The sequence below is a fragment of the Maniola jurtina genome, chromosome 11, assembly GCF_905333055.1.
Source record: "Maniola jurtina chromosome 11, ilManJurt1.1, whole genome shotgun sequence".
Lineage (NCBI taxonomy): Eukaryota > Metazoa > Arthropoda > Insecta > Lepidoptera > Nymphalidae > Maniola > Maniola jurtina.
This window is the reverse complement of record NC_060039.1, coordinates 12,422,675-12,448,153: the sequence shown is the minus strand read 5'-3', so window position 1 is coordinate 12,448,153 and position 25,479 is coordinate 12,422,675. Positions and strand designations below refer to the sequence as shown.

General features: G+C 37.0%; 1 protein-coding gene across 2 annotated transcripts in view; it reads right to left on the bottom strand.

The window, feature by feature from the left end:
• LOC123869436 (kinesin-like protein CG14535) overlaps positions 1-25,479 on the bottom strand; it is a 460,509-nt gene that overhangs the window by 261,617 nt on the left and 173,413 nt on the right. The window contains exons 1-2 of one of the 2 annotated variants that reach the window (XM_045912359.1): positions 12,043-12,047; positions 7,552-7,587 (exon numbers count right to left, since the gene is read on the bottom strand). Coding sequence is in view for 1 of the 2 variants with exons in the window: in XM_045912358.1 (XP_045768314.1) it covers positions 7,552-7,931 (380 nt within the window). In the remaining variant the exon portion in view is untranslated. Of the gene's footprint in view, positions 1-7,551; positions 7,932-12,042; positions 12,048-25,479 lie in introns of those variants that run through there. The other variant, XM_045912358.1, reaches the window with a different exon arrangement.

The window sequence follows — 25,479 nt, the reverse complement described above, 5'->3', positions numbered from 1 at the left end:
CGTCAACTGTACATGATTAATAATGCATTATGTGTTTGCTAAAAATACACAGCGTCGCTATGAAGATCATTTTGTGTGGTGTGCACTCTTCCTTAATTTTCTATGTGTACTCACCTTTTAATCCTGCTATGTTGGTATTTTACCTGTCTGTCACCGGCGAGGGCGCTCATCTCTACTAAGTTGGTCAGCCCTCTTTACTGTCATAGCGTTTTGTGAATTCCTGCAATAACGGACGAAAACTTTCTTTTTTCGGAAAAAAGTTGATTTTAAAAAGTTTTCATGGACTTTTAGACGGATATTTCGTGTTCGAAAGTGACAATTTAATGCCACAGAGGCAAAATGAGTAAAAACAGTGATAAAGACTCGCAAAGTGCAGTGGATGTAAGTGAGACATATTCTCAGTCTCATGGAGAGAAAAGAAGTCACGACTCATCATCATCAGATGAAAGCAGCGGGAAATCCGAGTCTGAATCGGAACGCGATTGTGCGCGTCCCCCGAATAAAAGAACAAGAAGAGTAAAGGAGAAGAAAGAGGTCTATTCGTGGGTCCCCCCACGAATAGACCTCTTAATGGACCATGTGAGTCAGCTATCGAATTATCTTCAATTGTATATGCCATATAATGTGAGAGCGAGAGCTGAGTTGCCTGCGACGGCGAGTGGGGAGATACCATCATGCTCCTCTACAGAATTTTTAGTAAATCCTAGAGCTGGACAGCTGGATCTAGGTGAAAATGAGACGGTAATAGATGTAGCAAAGATTATAAAAGATGCTCCGGCAGAACGGGTGCAGGCTCTTTGTAGACTGCAGAGATTCCACACAAATCAGTGGAAGGATGTTAAGTATTCGAAAAGTCTGCAGACGTTACTGGCGAGACCGGGCTTTGCAGATTTGAAGGTTAATGATGAACTCTGCCACTTGAATAAAGGCAAGGATTTTTTAATGAGCACGGAGAGAGTGCTGGCGGGGCTCACGAATGGACTGTTGGAGCATAGAGAGCTAATGCGGAACAATTTACAGGAAATAGTAAATTGGGCAAGCAATTCGAGAGGCGAGTTGACTCCAGAAAATTTATTTAAGAAAGTCTTGGCCCTCTTTGGTCCGGAGTCCCAGGGCCACAAGAAAATGGATCAGATCCTACAAGTGGTATGTGGGAAGAGGGCCGAGTGTATTGAAGTGCGAAGGGACAGACTTATAGGAGAGGTGCAGAATAAGAATTTGCAAGCTACGTTGAAGAATGTTCCTCCAAGTGCCGATCACCTTTTTGATCCTAAGGCATTAACGCCGGTGATTCAATCTTTGGGGGGATCAGGTTCGTGGCTGAATGTACCTACATATTTGAAGGAAGGTAAATCTTTCAAAAATAAAAACAAATCAGAGGGTGAACCTATTGCTTCCACATCAAGGCATGTGGATCAGGGATATCGTAGCTCAACCTTCCGTCCTGGAAGGAATAAGACTTTTCATAAGAATTTAAAGAAGGAAACAAGACCAAATAATAATAAGAATAAGTCCTTTCGAGGGAAAGATAAAAAATGACAGCCATGTAAGATTCAGGGGGGGTCATCTAAGAAACTTCTTGCCAGCCTGGAGAGCTCTAGGAGCCAACAGCTTTATTATGAAAATTATTTCCGGGGCTCGCATACCTTTCATGAGGAAACCCCCTCTGATATATCCTTACAGAAATTTGATGAACCGATACAGTACAAAGGTTACACCGGACTTGACATGCATAATAAAGGATTTAAAAGAGCAACAAATTTTAGAGAAACCAAAGCAGTTAACACCAAGCTTCCTATCAAAAATGTTTTTAGTTCCAAAGAGCAATGGCAGCCTTCGTCCTGTGTTCGACCTGAGGGGGCTAAACAAATATGTGCAGGCCAAACATTTTCAACTAATATCCCATGCATCAGTACCAGAGTTCTTACAGGCTCAGGATTGGATGGTCAAGATAGATATTTCCAATGCTTATTTTCACGTGCCAATAGCAGAGTCCCATCGTTGCTACCTCAGGTTGGTTTACCAAGACGAGTTGCTGCAAATGACATCCCTGCCTTTCGGCCTATCATCTGCACCTCGGACATTTGCAGCTCTAACGAATTGGATTGCGGAAATCCTTCGTTCCAGAGGAATTCGAGTTCTAGTCTATCTGGACGATTTCCTCTTGGTCCACCAGGACCAGTCCAAGTTGAGATCTCAGACTGCGGAAGTCGTGAAGATCTTAGAGTCTCTGGGATGGCAAATAAATTATCCAAAGTCAGTGCTAACACCAATACGCCAATTGGAGTACCTGGGGATAACATGGGATACCGAAGCAAACAGAATATCGTTATCCACAGAGAAAAGAAGGAAAATAGGAGTGGCAGTAAAGATGACATTGAACAAGAGACATTGCACTCTAAAACAGGTGGAAAGATTGCTAGGTCAGTTAAATTTCGCCAATTTTGTGGTTCCAAGAGGCCGCCTTCACTGCCGGTACCTACAAATATTTCTGAGACGATTCAGACGAAACCACAAAATGAAACGGAAGCTGCCACCACAGGTAATGGACGATCTCAGATGGTGGATTCGCGCTATCCAAGCCGATTCACTTCTACATCAACGTCCATACACTCACTTCCTGACAACCGACGCAGCGGATGCAGGCTGGGGAGCCCAGCTAAACGAAACTCTGATGTCGGGAATGTGGACAGAAGAACAGATGAGATGGCACTCGAACTGGAAAGAGCTGTTCGCAGTATATGTGTCGATTCGGAATCGATCTCATACACTGAAGGATGCTCATATTCTAGTCCAGTCAGACAATCAGACACTGGTCTCGTACATACGGAACGAGGGAGGAACTCATTCCCTGAGTTTACTCAAACTGACACGCAAGTTGTTGAGGCTGACAGAAGAGAGGAACATACTCTTATCAGCTCATTACCTCCCGGGGAGGTACAACTGCACAGCCGATCGCCTATCAAGGGGGCGAAGGCTTTCAGAGTGGCATCTATTGCCCACAGCAACAAACCAATTATTTCATCGTTGGGGAAAACCAGATGTCGACCTGTTCGCGTCAGCAGAAACAGCCGTGGTCAACAGATACGTCTCTCTGGACTGCAAAGATCACTCAGCACTATTCTCAAATGCCTTCAGTCAAGATTGGGACTATCAGCTGGGATGGATATTTCCTCCACCCAATCTCATTCCTCGGGTTTTGGCGCAGCTAAACAGGGCAAAAGGTCTTTATATTATCATAGCACCACTCTGGGAAAAGACCTTTTGGTTAGCGGATCTGAAATCACGAGCCCTGGAACCACCAATAACGATAGAGGGACTTTCGGAATGTCTAATCGATACTGCAACGGGCCTAGCTCCAGCGCAAGTAGACCAACTGATCCTTCAGGCTTGGTTAGTTGGAGGTGGGGGCAACAGACCTGCAGCTGGTCTGAAAGAGAAAGACAGTTGTTAAAGACTAGTTGGAGACAGTCAACAATACAAACTTATTATCCAGCTATTAGAAGATGGTTTAAATGGTGTGATGAGAATAGAGTGAATAGTTATAAACCGCAGTTACAACAGGTAGCTAGATTTCTTGCCTATCTGCATTTACAATTGCATCTTGCTTATAATACAATCTTAATCCATAAATCTGCCATATTCACATTTTGTAAGATCAATTCAGAACAGGATGAAGAGCAATTGCTTGTAAGGCAAATTCTCAAGGCAATAGCTACGGCACACCCAGCTAAGCCAAAACCACCAGTGTGGGATGCTCAAGTGGTATTAGGTTGGTTGTCTACACCAAATGACAAAATTACACTCTTTGAGGTGTCACGCAGAACTGCAACTATCCTTCTGTTAGCGTCTGGAAGACGGGTACATGATTTAACATTGCTAAGAATAACTGATTCTCATATATGTATCTCAGATGATAGAATAGTTCTGTGGCCAGTGTTTGGCTCAAAGACGGATTCAGGGCAACATAGACAGTCAGGATGGTTACTATTAAAACACCCAGATCCACAAATTTGCCCGGTGAGATGGGTCAAACAGCTAATTTCACTGACGGCAGAGAGGAGATACCGGGAAGAAGGGCTGAACCACTTATTCATTACTATAATTGGTAAACCACGGCCAGCCTCTCGGACAGTGATTGGAGGATGGTTAAAATCAGTTTTGAGGGAGTCAGGAGTGTCTGCAACTCCTGGATCATTTCGATCGGCAGTGGCATCTGCAAGTTGGGTAGAGAACCATCCTATAGAAGACATATTAGCCAGGGGAAACTGGAAAAGTGAGCAAACATTCCAAAGATTCTATTGTAAAGAAATAGAGAGAAAAACTAGAGGATCTCAATTACTTTTTAATAATTTTAAATCAGAATGATTATTTATGTTATGTTACAATATTATGTGTTGATTTTTGTGAAAGGATATTCTTAGGTTGAATTTATGAGTGAACGATTTAATTATTTCTATTTAGCTAGAAGTATTATAATACTTTGTTTTTCAGTACTATTCTGGGATTTTGTAAGTGATTTTTTGGGCCATTAATAAACAATTATATTTGTCACATAGCGTTTTGTGTTTGTCACCAGCAGAAAACAAACAAGTCTTCATAGCGACGCTGTGTATTTTTAGCAAACACATAATATAATATTTTGAATTACAACAAAATTGTTATTATGTGTTGAAAGAAAAATACACAGCGTCGCAGGAATGTCTTCCTGGTGAAGACACTATGACAGTAAAGAGGGCTGACCAACTTAGTAGAGATGAGCGCCCTCGCCGGTGACAGACAGGTAAAATACCAACATAGCAGGATTAAAAGGTGAGTACACATAGAAAATTAAGGAAGAGTGCACACCACACAAAATGATCTTCATAGCGACGCTGTGTATTTTTCTTTCAACACATAATAACAATTTTGTTGTAATTCAAAATATTATAATACAGAGACTCTATACTTATGGGCAGAAACTTTCGCGACAACTTTAAAAGTCATTCCAAAACCTGTTCATGTGTCTAATTAGAATGGGGTTTGGTTCAAATTTGAATAAAACTCATTTTACCGTTAGATTTAACTGGAAAAAGCAGTGCAGTGGTGTGAGGAAAAATGGAATGAAAACAGAGTTGTGAATGGCTCACGAAATGATATGAATTGTTATGATAGGTTCTTTTGGCGAGAATAAAGTGAAGTGGGGATATTTTGCTATTATTATATGATGCCGGCGTCTTGGTCAGCTTAGATGTAGGGTTTTTAAAAATCCCGCGGGATCTCTTTAATTTTCCAACATAAAAAGTGGCCAATGTATTTCGATATTATTATTTATTATAAATCCATTTCGGGTATAAGCTATCTCCATTCCAAATTTCAGCAAAATCGGTGCAGTCATTGCGCCGTGAAGGAGTAGGTAACTAATAAATATACAAACAAAAACTTTTACGTTTATAATATTAGTAGGATCGGACCAGTGTCATTCAGGATGATATTCTAATGGTACCCCATAGAATAGCATCCAAATCTGGTAAGGCATTTATGAGTTATGGTGGAACAGAGACTCACATACATACATACTGTTGGGATATTTTGAATTTATAGGAAAATATCAGTAAAAAGAAAAGCTTGGACGTCTTGTTTGAGATATATATTTGAAGCATCGATGTATTGAAGTGAGTTAAAAAGTCATCGAACGTAAAAAAAAAGGATTTTAGAAAAAGAATAAGAATATATTTAAATATAAACAATTTAGTTTACAGCCAGTTCCAACACATACATACTCGTACATGCATACATACGAGTACATACATGAACACTGAAAACATTACACTCCTATTTTGGCTAATCGTGAAGGCCACTTAATTAATTTGCAGTAGGAACGCGAAAGCTGTGATAGCCTAGTGGTTAGAACGCCCGACTCCTAATCGGAAGTCGGGGGTTCGATTCCGGGCACGCACTTCTAACTTTTCAGTTATGTGCATTTTAAGAAATTAAATATTACTTGCTTTAACGGTGAAGGAAAACATCGTGAGGAAACCTGCATGTCTGAGAGTTCTCCATAATATAATATGCTCAAAGGTGTGTGAAGTCTGCCAATCCGCATTGGGCCTAAATTCTTCTCACTCTGAGAAGAGACCCATCCTCAGTAGTGGGCCAGCAAGGGGTTGAACGTGATGAACAGGAACGAGTAGGTGACAGGTTAAGATGACAATCGGCGTATGAGGCACGTCTCCCGCGCTCACCAGCAGCGGGTTAGCACGGGGGCTTTGCGGGTGTGCGGGGCGTTTCCATCCCGGTTGCCATCTCAACCTGTCGTGAACTATACCTACTATTATGATTGAGTAAAAGATAATACAAACATAGAAATCCAGATTAGACAAATTAACGTAACCAAATCTAGGTATTAAACTAGATAAATCCGGATCGACAAATGAGTTAATTTATATTCATTTCATACACTGACTCGTTGAAAGCGATTATCCATTAAATATTCTAATATCAAATGTTTCATTGCATTTGCATATAAACACAAACAGCGATGTGATTTGAGGATTAACAATGACGGATTTGCCGTCGATGTTAACGCAATACAAACAGTACAAAATAATCAGTGCGAAATGCCATGTCAGTATCTGGTTTCGTTATTTACCAAAAGAAGCAATAAAAAGAGAGTTTATTTATTTCTCTCCATATAATCTCTTCCCAAGGCCCCATGTAAAAAATATGTTTGAATTTGGTTATAAAAACTAAACTAAGTTCATAGATTGGAACGGAGGTAGAGTTAGCTAGAGTGAGGAAAATCTCGGTTTTGATCCTGAATCTGAATTTTATGAAACGAACTGAGCTAGCTTACATCTCAGGGAAGGACATACCTATGTAACTTTATATCTCAGAAAAGCCAAGAGTTCCCACGGGATTTTTAAAAACCACGCGGACGCATTCGTGGACATCATCTCGTAGTATCACATCACACTAATCACACTTCACACTAATATTATAAAGCTGAAAGTTTGTATGTGTGTGTGTGTGTGTGTGTGTGTGTATGTTTGTTACTCCTTCACGCAAAAACTACTGGACGGATTGGGCTGAAATTTAGAATGGAGATAGATTATACCCTGGATTAGCACATAGGCTACTTTTTATCCCGGAAAATCAAAGAGTTCCCACGGGAATTTTAAAAAACCTACATCCACGCGAACGAAGTCGCGGGCATCAGCTAGTAATATTATAAAGGCGAAAGTTTGTATGTGTGTGTGTGTGTATGTTCGTTACTCCTTCACGCAAAAACTACGGAACGGATTTGGCTGAAATTTGGAATGAAGATAGATAATATCCTGGATTAGCACATAGGCTTCTTTTTATCCCGAAAAATCAAAGAGTTCCCACGGAATTTCGAAAAACCTAAATCCACGCGGGCGAAGTCGCGGGCATCGGCTAGTAATAAAAATAGCAATGTGAATATTATTTCAATTGATAAGAGTAGTAAATAAACAAAGACAACTAATAAAACAAAACATCTGCAAACAATAACAAAAACAATCAACAAGTGACAAACAAACCAAAACCCACCTGACACTCTGGTATCCAGCTCTCCTCTGCTCATTTCTCCGTTTTTTACACTCACTCTCCACTCTCTTATCACTATTCTCACGTATCGTATGATATCGAGGTTGATAACTTTCGAGTTGCGTATATAAACGCGCGCGTGGCGCGTCTGTTCCGAGCCTTTGCGACATAGAATCCCCGCGTCCTTTCTCTGTGGCCGCTGAAGCCACACTGTGGGTAAATGGGGAGCTATGCAACCTCTCAGCCACCCCTGGCCGCCGCTTTTCCTCGAAAGCCATCCGCGGGGGCTTAGGCTGCATCAGGCTTATCTTTTTCTTCTTCGCTGTAGAGGCCACGTAGAAGAAGTAGCCGTTACGGTCCATTTTTGGGGTCGTTGCTTTGACCTGGGGACAAAATAAAGACTTATCAACTATCTATCGCTTCTTCAGAAGTAACTTTTCCAATCTGGACACTTACAATTATCGAAGTAAGGTAATGGTGATACCTGTGATAGGTTCTACTGTACTATTTAATTATTTACTTAGGTAACTCGTAAGAAGCAATTCGGTAACTTTCAATTGCTAAATATTCCTCTCTGGTCTAGTCCGATGGCTGGTTTCAGCTATGACCTTATGACATAGATGGCTACCGGTAACGATATAACGCTAAGCGATCCTGTACAATGTCGCATGCAAATCGATGTATGTGTTTGATAAAACCAAACTCCTTGCAGGTAAGTCTGTTTTCAACTTAGACTGGAAGCACCAAATTGACATCGAATGAACAAATTTTGAACTTTGTAAGTTCTACATACATCAAGATCGCTTTACATTACTGTTGAGCGTATCTGATCTCTATTTCGAAATGTTTCACTAATACATATCTAGATGTTTATCATGAAAATTTGTATAAAATTTGTTAACTAAGTCTGGAAGTAGGACGCTACAGACAATCTTAATGTTTTATAACGGAACAATGATGCTACATTTGTATTTTTATTTTGTATTTTTATAAGTAAAGAATATTATCCACGTTCAGTTCATCATGACTAATATTCTCCTTTCCCCTCCAACTAAGTGTAAAGTTTGTGCTAGGAGTAGGCACGACAATAGTGCAACGGGTGGGGTTTGAACCACCGACCCTTCACAATTCAGTCCGCTCTTATAACCGTTGAGCTATTGAGGTTTATTATATACTCGTACAATATAAATAGAGTAGGAACGGATTTTTTTAAATAAATAGGCAAAAGGAAAAGAAAATGGAAGAAAAAATTATATTTTATGTAAAACAGAAATACACTATAATTGTCGCGTCCGGTAATCAAACTTATATCCTTTGTGGTAAACAGGTACTACCGTAGACGCTACACTTATGGTCATAGTAGAGTCAAGTGAGCGTCATTATATCATCAACGTAGGACTTTAATGAATGAAATGTTATGAACAATTCTCATAGTAGTTCCTTGAACAATCATCTATTATGGAGTTATGGTGGATGACATGCAAATAACGGGACTTTTCCTGCCATATCTTCCTAGCTTGTTAAAAAAATATATTAGGCATGACAAATATAAATAAAATTAATAAGTAAATATTCTTAAATCATCTTCTGATTACTAAATTATTACATAATTTTTTCAAGTTGCAATCACACCTGCTGGTAAGTGATGCTGCAGCCTAAGCGTACAAAATTTATTGAATTTAGTCAGCATCTCATCTCGCCTTCATATAAATACATAATATTATGTCATCAAATCAATCAATATGCAAAAACTTGTAAAGCTGGACAGTGGACACTGAACATGACTTATTTATTCCAGCATTTATAATATTCAATGCAAATTCTGAGATATATTTCCTCCAAGACAGCTGCCATCTTTACGTACACATACTTATCTGGAATTTTCTATAAATTTTCCTTTATTTTCGCCAAACTGTCCGCTTGCGCTGCCGACAAAGCTGTTATCTACCTAAACGTTCCACTGATATTAAAATATTGATGTCCTTTCAATATCCGATACAAAATAAACAACTTTTTCGGAGTAGGTAAACTATGGAGCACTCTATTTTTCAGATGTGCTGATGACTTTTACAAATTTCCGTTTTAGAACAACTTTTTTTTCTGTAACTTACCATTAAGTTGGAGCCTTTGGGTAGCTATTAGGTAGCAAGCTAGTGCTTGACAGCAAATACTTATTTAAAAATAAGTATATAATAAGTAATAATTGTCCTCAAATATTTAAAAATAAGTATTTGAGGACAATAATTATTTTGGAACCCTTGTAGCTTGTTTAAAGTTAACGTAATTAATTACCACCACTAACTGCATCATTGTTTGACAATCAGACAGTGTACAATAGTACCCGATTGAAATAAATGACTTTGACTTTAACTAAGTAGAGTTTAATCAACATTATCATCATCATCTCAACCCATCGCCGACCCGTTATAATAATTTACTGAGCTTATTAGTAGGTATTAAATCATAATAATTGTATTAACCACCTTGTGCATTTGGTGAAGACTTTAACGAGTAATAATATGTAGTCTTTTATTTCAAACATTTTCTACCTAGGTAGATCAAACTCACAGGCTTTATAAATGTTTCAGCCGTAAGAGAATCAAGTTTTCAATTCCGATGGTCGATTGACAGTGGTATTCAGAGAAAAACCTTTGTATCGCAGTACAATACCTTTTGTGAGGCTGCGTTTTATTGACTTTTGCAAACGTTTTTGACTATTCAAACTGTTTTTAGAATTCCGGTACCGTTTCATTGGCTCCGAATTTCCTATTGGCAAAGTTTTGGTATGCCAATGTTATTGTGTGGCTCTAAGGCTACCTTTCCACTAGATATTATGCGCTACGTTGCTAAACTACGAAGGTCAAGCCTACCAATAGGATCGCTTGATTTTCATAGCATAGCTTAGCACGGGTGGAAAGGGGTTTAATTAAGTTTTTATATTACATACTATTTGAAGCTTTGAATGCGAGAAAGATCGGGACTCAAGATGCGAGCTTGAGATACGCGAGTTGATTTGCTATGGGAAGTATTAAAAAAAAAAACCAAAATTCAAAATATTTTTATTAAATTAAACTTTTACAAGTGCTTTTGAATCGTCAAAATAATTTACAACAAAATAATATAGAACACAGCCATTGATTAAATGCATTTTAGCTCGCATTGTGTATCTTAGAGTTAGCCCAGAGAGCGAATAAAAATCACAAAAAAAAATTTTGCGCAATTCTGTAGCACTTGCAATCATATGCCTAGAGATTTCCACACTGCGATTTAAAATTCACGCGGGAGAGAAATCTGTGATTTCATACAAATTGCGATATTAAATTCGAGTATATATTTTGTGCAATATGGAGTTGTATGGTGCACACGGCATTCGCGGTGCGTGCAGGCGAAATTCCGTACGCGGAAAATAAATCGCGCGAATAAAATTTGCGAGAATAAAAGTGCCCTCTTGCTACACCACTAAGCTTTGGTGGAAATAGACACTTAATTTTGTAGCTTAACTTTAACTTCGTCACCACTTAAAGTACAGTTCAGCTCTAGTGAAAAACACTCGAATACCGGAACGCATCTTGGTGGGAAATTTTCAGGTGCTTTCAAATATTTATTAGATGGTGTTTCAGTATTCAACCGTAACTCTAGTTTGCGCTTGTGGTTTTACCTTTTCCATAAATAAATTAAAGAACTAGGCGAGACTACAAATACACTATTTATGTGGGTGTATCGTTCTAGATTACGAGGCTGAGATTTTATGGGAGGAACTCAGAGGTTTGTAAGTTTACCTGCATTTTTAATCATAATCCTGACAAGAGAAATAAATAAGACTTTTAAACATGATTAAAAATAAACTAATTAATAGAAACAGAAAAATTTTTATTCACATAATCTTCTAAAAGTGGATTTGTGTAAGTGCAAATACAGTTAATATAATGAGTTAAAAAGAAAAATAAAACCGACTTCAAAAACCACAAACACTAAAAAGTAAAAAATAACTTTTATTTAGCTACACATGTAATGTACCTAGGTATGAAGTCGAGCGAGCATATTAAAACAAAATTAGAAATCCAAGAATGAAGCTCGCCCGACTTCATACCTAGGTACATTACATGTGTAGCTAAATAAAAGTTATTTTTTACTTTTTAGTGTTTGTGGTTTTTGAAGTCGGTTTTATTTTTCTTTTGAAAATTTTTTATTTCACAATTTTTAGTGGCCCCACTGTACTATAATATGCTATGCCCAGTTAAAACCCTACTGTTTACTAAGCTATTACAGTGATCGCGAGCAATTTGCTCCTATCTAATGAGGAGTTCTGTTCTCCATCTCCGAAGATATTCATCAGATCTTCACCAAATTTATATGGGACCACCTGCACAGTATACCCTTTCAAACAAAAAAAAAAATTTTCAAATCGGTCCAGGGGTCTTTGAGTAATCGGGGAACATACATAAAAAAAAAAAAAAAAAAAAAAAAAAAAAAAGATTCCGACGAATTGAGAACCTCCTCCTTTTTTGGAAGTCGGTTAAAAAGATAAATGTTATAAGTTTGACGTGTGTATCTGTGTATCTGTATGTGGTATCGTAGCTCCTAAACGAATGAACCGATTTTAATTTAGTTTTTTTTTGTTTGAAAGGTGGCTGGCTTTATCGAGAGTTTTCTTAGCTATAATCCAAGAAAATCGGTTCAGCCGTTTGGAAGTTATCAGATCTTTTCTAGTTTTCTTGTAGAAAAGAAGGCTAGATAACCGTTAGGTTCATAATATTATGTCAATTGACAAATGTCAAGCTAGTTATTGTAACCTTCACTTTTCGGGGGGGTGTTATAAATTTTTAATTTACACTTGTCTAGTAATTTTACAAATAAAAAATTAATACTTCTAACACTATCAGTGCGATAATGTTTTCTCACGGCTTCTTTATAAAGTAGGTACATAAGAAATATATTATATATTATGACCGTTTTAAAGATACTAAATAATCTCAATGTCTATCCAGGAGAAGGTAACAGATAAATATATACCTAAATGATAGATGTACAAAGCATTTATAATATTAAAAGTATAGATTATTTTTTATGTTTTTTTTTTTAAAAAAAAAGAATATTAGCCATGTTAAATGACTAATATTCTTCTTTCCTCTCCAACTAAACGACAGGCTTGTGCTAGGAGTAGGTACGACAATAGTGCAACGGGCGAAGTTTGAACCCGTCGACCTTTCGGTTTTAAGTCCAGTCCTTTACCGGTTGAGCTATTGAGGCTCTAATGTTATATTCCTGTAATAATATTTTTGGTTTTTGATTTCACCTTGTCTATTTTGTGGATTCCCTCTTTGTTTACATACATTGCCATTTTGTTCGATGTATCTATACTAATAAATAAAATTGGAGTGTCTGTCTGTAATTTCGAAATAACTACCACATATTAAGCTCATATGGTCATTTGAACGATACTATAACTGAATCACACGTTTTTAAAATTTTTGTCTGTCTGTCTGTCTGTCTGTTTGAAAAGGCTAATCTTCGGAACGGCTGAACCGATTTTAACGGGATTTTCACATACAAGTAGAGGATTGATCAGGGTGTAACATAGGCTACTTTTTTAACCGACTTTCAAGAAGGGAGTTGTGTTTTTCTACCTATATACACCGAAATCTCCGAGATTTCTGAACCGATTTGCGTCATTTCTTTTTTAATCGATAGAGGAACTTTGCGACATTGTTTCATAAAAAAATTGGATTCCAACTCCTCAATCCTGATGCTGCAGGGGATCTGACCAATCCACGAGGGCGAAGCTGCGGGCATCAGCTAGTTTGTATTAAAGATAATGTAGGCGAACGCCGCGGTAACTGAGTTTCACGCGATGGATGATCGATGAGTAAGTAGGCTGGTTAGTTAGGGGTGAATAATATTGGCTGAACATTACGCGTTGTATTTCGGAAACTCTTCCGAAAATATAAGCTCACCGCGTTTTAAACTGAGCGATATTTTCGTCAAAAATATTTTTGCACCTGCGTTTAGGTTTTGTTTTGCAAGCCAGCTACCATGGAGTTAGTAGACTAATCGGATTTGCGAGGAAAATCGAAGTCTTCTCGTCAATGCAACGCTGTATATATTGAGTTTATTACTTGAGCGCCTTTTAAAAGTACTGAAATCTTTAGGATTTTGTAAAATTTAATTTTTTGTCTGAGTTCTGCCATAGAACAGAGAGGAACCGTGAATATTTAAAATGCAAAAATTTGGATGTTTGTTACTCCTTAACGCCACAACGACTGAAAAGGAGGTGAACTGAACTTAAATTTGATAGGAACCTACCTTTAACCATTGGCTACTTTTTATCCAGAAAAATAAAGAGAAAAAAAAGAAGAGTTCCCGCGAGAGTTTCAAAAAGTCTTTATTCAAACAGACAAAATCGTGGGCATGATCTTTTTTTTTGTAATAAAAAAGTGCATAAAAGTACAGAGTTAAGAATGAATATCTATACTAATAAATAAAATTGGAGTGTCTGTCTGTAATTTCGAAATAACTACCTCATATTAAGCTCATATGGTTATTTGAACGATACCAACACTGAATCACACGTTTTTAAAATTTTTGTCTGTCTGTCTGTCTGTCTGTCTGTTTGAAAAGGCTAATCTTGGGAACGGCTGAACCGATTTTGACGGGATTTTCACAGACAAGTAGAGAATTGACTAGGGAGTAACATAGGCTACTTTTTTAACCGACTTTCAAAAAGGGAGTTGTGTTTTTCTACCTATGTACACCGAAATCTCCGAGATTTCTGAACCGATTTGCATCATTTCTTTTTTAATCGATAGAGGAACTTTGCGACATTGTTTCATAAAAAATTTGGAGTCCAACTCCTCAATCCTGATGCTGCAGGGGATCTGACCAATCCACGCGGGCGAAGCTGCGGGCATCAGCTAGTTATTATATAAGTATAGAATTTTGTTAGTTATAGAATAAGTATAGAGTGTTTGGTGGCGCGCTCTTGGAAAGGCCTATGTCCAGCAGTGGACGCTTACAGGCTGATGGATGGATGGATGGATAGAATATTTTTCTCCTGTTTAAATGTTGGCATATTAGTTTCCGTGTCCTAGTTCTAAATCCTTCCACGCACGTCTTGATGCTGGCTAATCTTGGTCATTCATTCGCGGCATTCGTCAACGCTGCGCTGATGTTATCGCAGTGGCTCACGGCGTCTTTCTGAATGCTAACTGCTCGCTCAGTAGCAACACACGTCTGACTGATCCCTACTTTGATACCAGACTGCCCGGGGTTGTTTCCCTTCACCGTTTGCATACCGTTTCATACTCTTTATTTGACTTTGATAAAGGGTCAAACAAAAGGTGCGTGGTATGTGTTTTACGTGAATTATATCCACTTTTAGAACCAAAAACAGTTACGGTAATGAAAAAATAATGGCATCAAGATAGGTACTAATACCATTAGGAATAAATATGTAATATAATGATAAATAATCAATATTAGCTTACTAGCATCGCTCCAGTGGAATTTCTGAATATCCTTTCATAATGACATTCTTTCGGCAGTTTGTAAGCACGTATAACAAGATAATTATAAATGTGACATAAAAACGCGTGAATTAAAAAAAAAAGGTTTCCGTAATAATGGATAAATTTTACCCCTTATCACACCATTCAAATAGACATGCTTGACTTTTCCGGCTAAAAATCATTGGTCGGCCGGATTTTTTCTTGTTGAACATAATATTTCACACAAAATTCTATATAAGATTGATCAAAATCCCTGATGAAGGAAAAAATTATGGAAATTTAATAATAAATAATTTAATTAAAATATTTCCGGCCAATCAAATCCACGCCGACCAAGCAAATCTTGTTCGTCTAAATGTTAACTTTTATTTTTTATTAAAAATATTAGAATCCGTGATCACGGAGCTTTCAGGATTGGTGGGTCTCCGCCTATTACATACTTTACATGCAAAATATTTATGTACGTTAATATGTCAGTCAGTTTTTTCTTTTATTATGTAGACGAATAATAACACAATATTTATGACGAAGTGGCGGGCATCATCTAGTTGCCTATATTTTAACATTGATTGTTATTGATGATTAAACGAACTTACCTGAAGTGAAGTTCTATCCCAATTATACGAGTTGCTTCGTCCGAAGAGATTAGGTATACATTGTAGTAATACGTCTAAGTATTGCCTTTCTAACCACTTATTTGAAAGCAGAAAATCTGCAGTTCTATTTTTTGTATTTTTTGTTGGTATCACTGGAGCGTTCCCATCTCATTTAGTTGAAAGCCTGCCTGGAACATTAATATTTCACTTATCAGGGGTCCTAGGGCTGGGAGGGACCTAATCTCTTCGGACGAAGCAACTCGTATAATTGGGATAGAACTTCACTTCAGGTAAGTTCGTTTAATCATCAATTATACCTCATTGCTTCGTCCTTTGAGATTAGGTATACATTGTAGATTTTGAAAGATAGTGAAATATTAAAACACTTCTAGGTGTAATAATATTGTATTTATATTATCAATTTTGACAAGCAAAATAAAGCCAAAAATAAATAAAAGATATTATCATAATTACGGTTACTTCATCCGTATTTAAGTAGATACTTAGTGATTTTTATAATCACTGTATTATAAGTAAAAATAAAATACTTTTAAAGCTGCTGATTCAAATTTATTTTACTTAAAATAAATTTTAATCAGCTGCTCAGTGTTCCAGATTGATTTATGAATAATAAATAATAATAAATAATAGGAGTGATAGAGCAATCTGATTAGATTGATCACATTGAATACCTCTACGATAAACTCTGGCACACAGCATAGAGTTGCCCACGCTAAGGCCGCTGTATTTCGTATTAGGTATATCAATATTGATACCTTTACTGTGAGCTGCGGAGGTAGCTGCATGCCTGACGGAATAAGCGAAAAAAAAATATATAGAAGTATTATATTTTTATCCACTGACTGATACTGTTCGTAGATACCGATTTATGCGGACTCTTAAATCTTACTATTGTAATGGGGCATTTTTTTTTTTTTTTTTTTTCGTAGGGGTTACATTCTATCGATGTATTCTAACAATTTTTCTGCTGGATAAAGTTATCTTCGGTGAATGTTTATTAGAAAGGAACATTTAGGCAAGGTTGAGCTGAATCTGGGTATGACGATCTTGTTAGGTCATGTATTTCGACTGATGTTTGTTAAATTAATATTATTATTAACAATTACACTACGTATCTAAATTAATTTTCAAAATATGGTTTGCACCTTATGTGTAATTATACCAGCATGAGTAATGTGACGTTGATCAAATATTCTAAATTCAAATTGTTATTTGGATTCCAATTAACAAAAATTCTAAAACTATGGACAGATCTCATGGTGTAACAACATCAAATCTTGGGACTGGAGGACGATGAAAAAACAGACGTTACTCTCGAACCTAGGATCAACGATAGAGCTGAGCCATGGCTGTGTTTTCTGAACCCATCAAGCTTATAGCCTGACCGGCTAATTCAGATAGACATTTTCATCGGAGTTGACGCTTCATAATATACAATATACCTTTATTTCAGGACACAGAGTTCGTTCTGTCGTGTGCGCCTATATTTTTTTTTTTTTTTTTTTACAAAAAACTAACCCAACACCATCTTGCGAAGTTGATCATAATATATACAAAGATGACGGTGCTACGCTCCTCTCTACCTAGTAGTACCGTCTTGATAACTTCCATGCAACCAACATAATATGCAATCAACAGGGTGGCTGAAACAGATAATGCATTATCATTATGTCTAAATTGAATTTAGAACCGAAAAGAGAAGGCTCTGAAATGGTGGAAACCAGGGGTTTTTTTTTTTTTTTTTTTGATGCAAAAAAAAAAAAACCAACATGTGGTTGCCCTAAGGCTGGTACTATTTATTTAAATACATGTTCTTCTAGTTCCCGTTTCCCGTTGTTTTTTAAACTAATGTATGAAGCGAACACAAATCTCCTGTGAGCTTCACAGCATAATTATAGATTTTGATATTCTCGTAAGAAGTGGACATCTAACTCCATCTATATAGTTAAATAGGAAAGAGAGCACTTTATTGTCGTACGCAATAAAATGCCTTTTTTTTTTTTTTTTATAGATTCCATTTTCTGAAAACCTGAAAGTCCAAAAAAAACAGTCAGTAATTTTAGCTACTTCATATGTTTGACAGATTCAAAACTAAACTCAGAATCCACTGGCCATCGGTGGTCTTCTCACAGCGTGTCGCCCCTACCCTATATCGTTAGGATCCGAAAAAAAAAAAAATAATTCTAGACAGTCTATTTTGTCAAATAGGATTGACTGTCACTTCGATAGATTTTTACCATTATGTAAATATTCCTGCAAAGACTGTGCTGAATGCTGATGTGTCAATGCTGAGCTATCTTAGTGATTTGCATTACACAACAAGATATTTAAAACATCTTTCTGTCCGTTTTTGTAGGTGTACCGTATCTACTTACTAAATCGCGGGCAAGTCGCAGTAAGTCATTAACAACGAGTTTTGTATGTAAATTTAGCTCTTGATTGATTAAATATCATTTTTCTTCAGACGGGTCAACGTATTTTTTTTTTTTTTTTTTTTTTAAATCAGGTAATTGCAATATTTGCGCACAGTAGGTACTCGGGCTGTACAGCTCTTTTTTACATTGATGATAAATCTTAAGAACTCTAAAGTATTTATTGTTTGTAAAATAATTTTAGAAAACCCTGATAAATTTTAAAAATCAACTATATCTTGTAAATATATGTTATGTATATACCTAGTTGACAAGTAACCCAAAAATCTGAGTAAATACATAAATCACCGGCTTTAGTACTCGTAGTTTTGTAAAGACGAGAGGCGGAAAGTATATTCAGACCAAAATAGTGTAAGGTTATTTTTAAAAATTGATTTGAGTCGTCAAAAATAATATAAAATTATTAATTTATCTAATGCAGGTAGATTGATAAAATCGATATTTGGCTCATTCGATGTCATACAATCTGTTGCTAGGAGGCCAACAAGATTGAACTTGCATAAATACGGGTGTTTCGAAGGTTTTAGTTCAGTCTCCTTCTGAGATTCGGAGCGATATCGCATATTTTCGGTATTTGGATTGTGAACTGAATAATTAGATGTTGTGATAGCAATCACGCTCTAATTAAATTATTTATTTTGGCATTAGTTTGTTTAGATTAAAACTCTCGGATAACCTTACACATTAAACCTGGTGTTTTTTGTGTTGGTTTTGAGAGACATACCAATTATTCGATAAAAATATTTAAATAATACCTGCTTTTCTGAGTGACGCCAATAATTCAGAAGCGGGACGTGTCTCACGTTGTCTTAATTTCGCTTTGGTATCTTTTTGTAAACAACCCACATTTAATTAAAATTTTTATTGAGTTTGATTTGGTGATTAAAATTTTTAGTTTTTTTTTAATAATTTAGTCTTTTGTGAAGTGGAAAGTAACTTGCAATAAGTGGTTCAGATATTGTATACATCGAATGGGAAGTTAGTCGTTTGGATTTATTGTTGACTTGATATTAAAACTGAGAGTTCGGCAGTTCAAGGGTAGGTTTTAATGATTTGACGGAGGGCAGGATAGCCCATGATTTGGATTTGACTTAGGGCAAGGAAGCCCGCGACTGACATGACAAGATTGATTAGAAACACGAGGACGTGTTAAATTCAGGACGGCCGAACTGTAAGGTTATTTTTAAAAATTGATTTGAGTCGTCAAAAATAATATAAAATTATTAATTTATCTAATGCAGGTAGATTGATAAAATCGATATTTGGCTCATTCGATGTCATACAATCTGTTGCTAGGAGGCCAACAAGATTGAACTTGCATAAATACGGGTGTTTCGAAGGTTTTAGTTCAGTCTCCTTCTGAGATTCGGAGCGATATCGCATATTTTCGGTATTTGGATTGTGAACTGAATAATTAGATGTTGTGATAGCAATCACGCTCTAATTAAATTATTTATTTTGGCATTAGTTTGTTTAGATTAAAACTCTCGGATAACCTTACACATTAAACCTGGTGTTTTTTGTGTTGGTTTTGAGAGACATACCAATTATTCGATAAAAATATTTAAATAATACCTGCTTTTCTGAGTGACGCCAATAATAGTAAACCATTAAATTGGAATAATTCTCGTTCATTTTAAATCGTAGATACTTTCTATAGATAGGTAGTAAAATCTTTTATAACTCCTAAGAAATAAATCTAACGTGGCCATCCAACTATTCATTGATGTAGTTGTAATTGACCTTAATGTTGTTATGTAAGCACCCACTCGTTTAAGAATTTTAGACTTATTATAAGTCTGTTATTTCCATTGGATTTATAATAAAAAATGAAAAGAAGGAAACGATCCTTCACACGAATCACATTGTGATAAGTATAACTTCACTAAACATAAAGTCTATGATATTATATTCAGATGATAGGAGGCATGCTGGGTCGTGAGATTAAGATACTGGTTTTAGAAATGGAATCCCGTATCCTCTTACCCACAATAGTATGACTGGGTCATTAATTAATTGCCATTAGTCCTAAAAGTAGAATGAACGTTCCTGCGGAACGTACCGGGTGCAGCGACGAGGGTCCCCGGTGACACTGCCAGAGCCAGCGGCGCGGCGACTGTCACAGCTGCCGTGAGCGCGGTGACTTCGTGGGTTCGTACTTCGTATATAATCGTTGCTCCCGCTTGTTGTATTGCCGGGAGCGGATGCTCCTGGTTTAAAGTCTGGATAGGAGCCGGTGTCGGCTTCTGCGTTGCAGGAGGTTTTCTTGCGGGTGGGATTATTCATATCTTGGCACCGGATCATAATATTACAAGCCCGAATGTATCGGCTAGCTTCACGCTGTATAAGACACAGTCTATTTCTGTATGAGCTGATCTTTAATATTTTTCTTTATTAAAAAAGAATATGAAGTTTTTTCTTGTCATAGATTCGTTGTGCTGGGTATCGCACATCAGTCTGGCTGGATCTTTAATAATAATTAATTTACGGACTGATCACTTTATTCTAAAGAGAAAAAATGAGTGAGAGCTTCCTCATGAGCATATCCGATAAAGCGAAGCGAAGACTAGTTTTTTCTTGACGATGGCTTAATTTTATGGTTGACGTGCTTGGCTGCGTTTCGACAACAATCATTGGCACTAACTCGGGTTCGAGTTGTAATCCGTCTGTACAATGGTATTATAATAATTTATAAACAAAAAAGTGTAGGTATTTTAAACCATCTACCCTTAACTTTTCTATCAGTAGCGAAAGGGTACATCCTTATTAGAAGACCGCAACATAAATGTATAAACTATATGAAGGTATGAAGAAGGTATTTAATATGCGTAAATCTCAAATGATCTCATTTTTACTCGATAATAGCACTTGATATCTCATGATTCATGTAGACACATTTCATTCACAAATAATAATCAAAGTAAAGGTAATAATATTCCTTTTTAAATGTATTCCATCACGATAATATTTTCAAAGCTTTCGGAATTCCAAATGATGTGAAGGTAACATCCCCATGAGATGTACACAACACCGATTGGAAATTGATATCATTCCATTAGTCTGATAGGTAACGTTTTACTGTAAATACCTTCATGGTCTGGGCTTCCAAATGACGTGAAGGTTACATCCCCATGAGATGTACACAGCACTATTGGAAAGTGATGTCATATCATCACCAGTGTGATACGGAAATAGTTCTAGCAACTATTCACAATATCAGCATTTCACTGTTAAATACCTTCATGTTCCGGGATTCCAATTAACGTGAAGGTCACATCCCCACAAGATGTACACAACACAATAGGAAAGTGATGTCATATTCTCAGTGTGATACGGAAATAGTCCTTGCAACTATTCACAATATCCCAAGAAATAAATAACATTTCACTGTAAACACCTTCATGTTCCGGGATTCTAATTGATGTGAAGGTCACATCCCCACAAGATGTACACAACACAATAGGAAAGTAATGTCGTATTTTATTAGTGTGATATGGAAATAATCCTAGCAAATTTTCACAATATCCTTAGAAGTAGGCAACATTTCACTGTAAATACCTTTTTATTTCGGGATTCCAAGTGACGTATCATATATATCATATCACTAGTTTGATTCGTAAACAGTCCCAGAAGCTATTCATAATATGTTTAGAATTAGGTAACACGTCTTCACTGAAATACCTTATGGTCCGGAATTCCAAATCACGTGAAAGTAACATCGCCATGTTGTCATATGTCAAGGTAACATCGCAATGTACAAAACATTAATTGCATAGTGATATCATATCACCAGACACTATTATAATAAAACCTTATAACATAAAAATATGTAACAAATAAATAAATAAATAAATCACTATCGTTTTGGTGACTACGCTTTTGTAACGTTTTTTAAAACTTGAATAACGTGGTGATCGGCGAGGCACTAAAACGCGAATGAGATGGGAACGCTCCAGTGATACCAACAAAAAATACAAAAAATAGAACTGCAGATTTTCTGCTTTCAAATAAGTGGTTAGAAAGGCAATACTTAGACGTATTACTACAATGTATACCTAATCTCAAAGGACGAAGCAATGAGGTATAATTTATAATAATATACTCTACTGCATAAAGAAATCGTATATTTCTGTATATTTTCCAGAACATGGGGCAAGTTATTTTTGACTCTACACTAGAGTTATAAAGTTTTATTTCCTTTGATGACCAAATCTATACTACAGTGCGTGTTTAAGCTAAACCACTCAAAGTGGGCGCAAGCAAGGGTCCAAAGCACAAAGGTAAACTGACCGGAACCTAATCTTTAAGGAGGAGAGGACCCGTGGGGATAAACAATGGACTCACATTTGTTTCTTGTAGGAATATTTAATTGAACATTTTTAGGGTTCCGTAACCTAAGGGTGCCAACAAGACTCTATTATATTATTACTATATGTGTATTCAGCCTCCGCTGCCCGTCCGTCCGTCTGTCTATCAGCGGTCTGTATCTCCTGAACCGTACCTAATAGGCGAAGAGTTAAAATTTTCACCGAATTTGTATTTCTATTGCCGCTATAACAATAAATAATAAAAAATAAAAATGGCTGCCATGAAAAAAAAAAGTGTTATTTCTTATACGATAGCATAGAACCCTTCATGTGTGAGTCCGACTCGCACATAGCCGGTCCTTTATTAATATAACAGTGAAACGGGTTCCTACTTCCATATTATAATCAAAAGTTTTTGGTAATGCTTTCCTAAAATCGAAGATTATGAATGATGGATGGATCAATTTATTATTGGGTATGTAGGTAGCAACCGCGCTGTAGGGCGGTATATCCGGTAGAGACGGATAAGACAGCTTTAGAACCGAAACAAAAAACTGCAATGTGATGCGATTTCTATGCCACATACGCCCAGTGACGGATTAACCCTTAATCAAATTAAGCAATTGCCTAGGGCATCACGTCTGAGGGGGCACCAGAAGTAGCACAAAAAAAATTTGTCCTTAGGGCATCACGTCTCACTCTCACGTCACCAAAAACCACACCAAAAAAAGTTTCTAGGACTAATTTGAAAATTCGCGCGTTCTAAGTTGACATAGAGTCCGACCTAGAGTCATAACCCCACTCCCGCTTGCCCACTCGCTGCCCGCTTGTGCATTCGACAATTCGAATGCCTCCGAAAGCCGCAAGGCGCATTTCAATAAATAAATAAATTATGCTTTGGTTTTTATTGTTGTCGCACCTACTCCACTTCTAAAGTACATCATCATCATCTCATCATCTTATTTTTTTTAGGCGGTAAAGGTTTAAAGAGCGATTCTAGTTGACATACGGATAGGGGGGCCCACAGGCATGGATTGCTTAGGGCATCATGTAGTCTTAATCCGTCACTGCATACGCCACATAGTGGTTTTTCTTAACTTTCTATAAGTTAAAAAAGTTCTTTTCTTTCTAAAAGTTAGCGCTTGGTTGGGCTTGGCTAGTTTTGCTGTCATGGTTCGGACAACCATCCTAAATATTCAGGGATAGTATGCAGTAAGTATGGTTCTGGACATATTTTCTGTCCAATCCATGGATCAAAAAAAGCATCTTGTACTTACTTAGTTTTTCATTAAAAGAATATGCGATGCAAATCAATTGTAAGTTCTTGCGAATTGCTTCTCCTAGGCAGACCTGCCCCCTGATTTTGTAAGAAAAATGTATTCATCGTTATCGTAATCGACAGCAAAATATTCTACCCTTTGATTGGTTGATTCGTTGCTTACATTTTTTCACAGCCAGTCAGGGGACAGAATTTGCTACAGATTACTCGGGTATTCGGTTGACGAGGGTATTTTTTTCGACATTTTGCACGATAAATCAAAAACTATTGTCCATAAAACCACACCACAAATTCACGGTTTTCGGATTTATTCCTTTACTTGTGCTATAGGACCTACCTACTCGTACCTGCCAAATTTCATGATTCTAAGTCAACGGGAAGTATCTTATAGGTTTTCTTGACAGATACGACAGACCGACAGACGGACAGACGGATAGACGGACAGACAGATAGACTGACAGACAGACAGACAACTTCTTTTGAGGCACGGAACCCTAAAAACAGCATCGTGCGACCTCGCATCGCAGTTTTGTGTTTTGAACCTAATTCTTATACCTACTATATATAGACTAACGCAAAGAAAAGAGATAAGCATAAATGTTTGAGTTCCGACTTCCGTAGTTCAACGGAAACAGACCTGGGATCAAACGCACCTGCATGCGAATTTATCTGTTTCATCTAAGGCATCTTTGTTCTAAATTGTTGCTGCTTGTTCCGGCAACACCAAATATTGACATACGGGGCCCTTTTGATATGCTTGTTGTTCAGTTCAAATATACCATAGACTTATATTTTCGAAATAGTTTTACCTAATAATGTACCTAAAACGATAACAACGAATAATACTATGACGATATAAAAAGCTCGTCTTGACTGACTGACTGACTGACAGATTGAAATCTTTGAAAAGAGCAACCGCCGAGTTTCTTGCTGGTTCTTCTCGGTAGGAAAGGCATTCCGAACCAGTGGTAGATGCTTTTGACGATTCGAAAGAACTTGTAAAAGTCTAATTGAATAAAAACATTTTGAATTTGAATTTGAATTTGAATTGACTGATCTATCAACACAGCCTAAACCACCTGGGAATTTGGAATTTTGCTAAGACAGTTTCTTTTATGACTAAAAAATCTTTTTCGGAATTCCACCTAGGACTAAAGTATGAAAGTTTGTATGAAAGAAATTCTTGAATATTAAAAATGTTTTTAATTTTTGTCATATTAAACATACCGTGCCGAAGTTCACTTTGAAACTGTATCTTACCTACTTTAGAAGCTTACCTACCTTGAAAGAGCTTCCACATTAATAAATTAAGTTTCTCGAACAAGTTTCTTAGAGCCTTTACACACGATATTATCATGCGTTTATACGCGTCAGGTGTGACTGATGAAGTAAGAGCTACGGGCCTCATAAAAAGCTAAGAGTCACTCACATATTATACTAGATCAAATCAAAAATGAGAAGATCCGTAGGAGAACGTGAGTAACTGATATAGTTCAGCGGGTTGCGAAGCTGAAGTGGCAATAGTCAGGGCAAATAGCTCTTCGAAAAACTGACAGATGTTGGGGTTCCGAGGGGTCAAAAATGGCGACCACGTATTGGAAAGCACAGCGTTGAAAGACACCTCACTAGAATCTAGATGGACAGACAACATCAAACGAATCGTAGGGACTAGGGAGCCGCTGAATTCAGGTAGCGTATGATCGTGGCGCATGGAAGTCCATACAAGAAAACAAGATAGACGTCGGGGTTTCAAGGTGCTAGAATGGCAACCTTACACTGACGACATCGAAC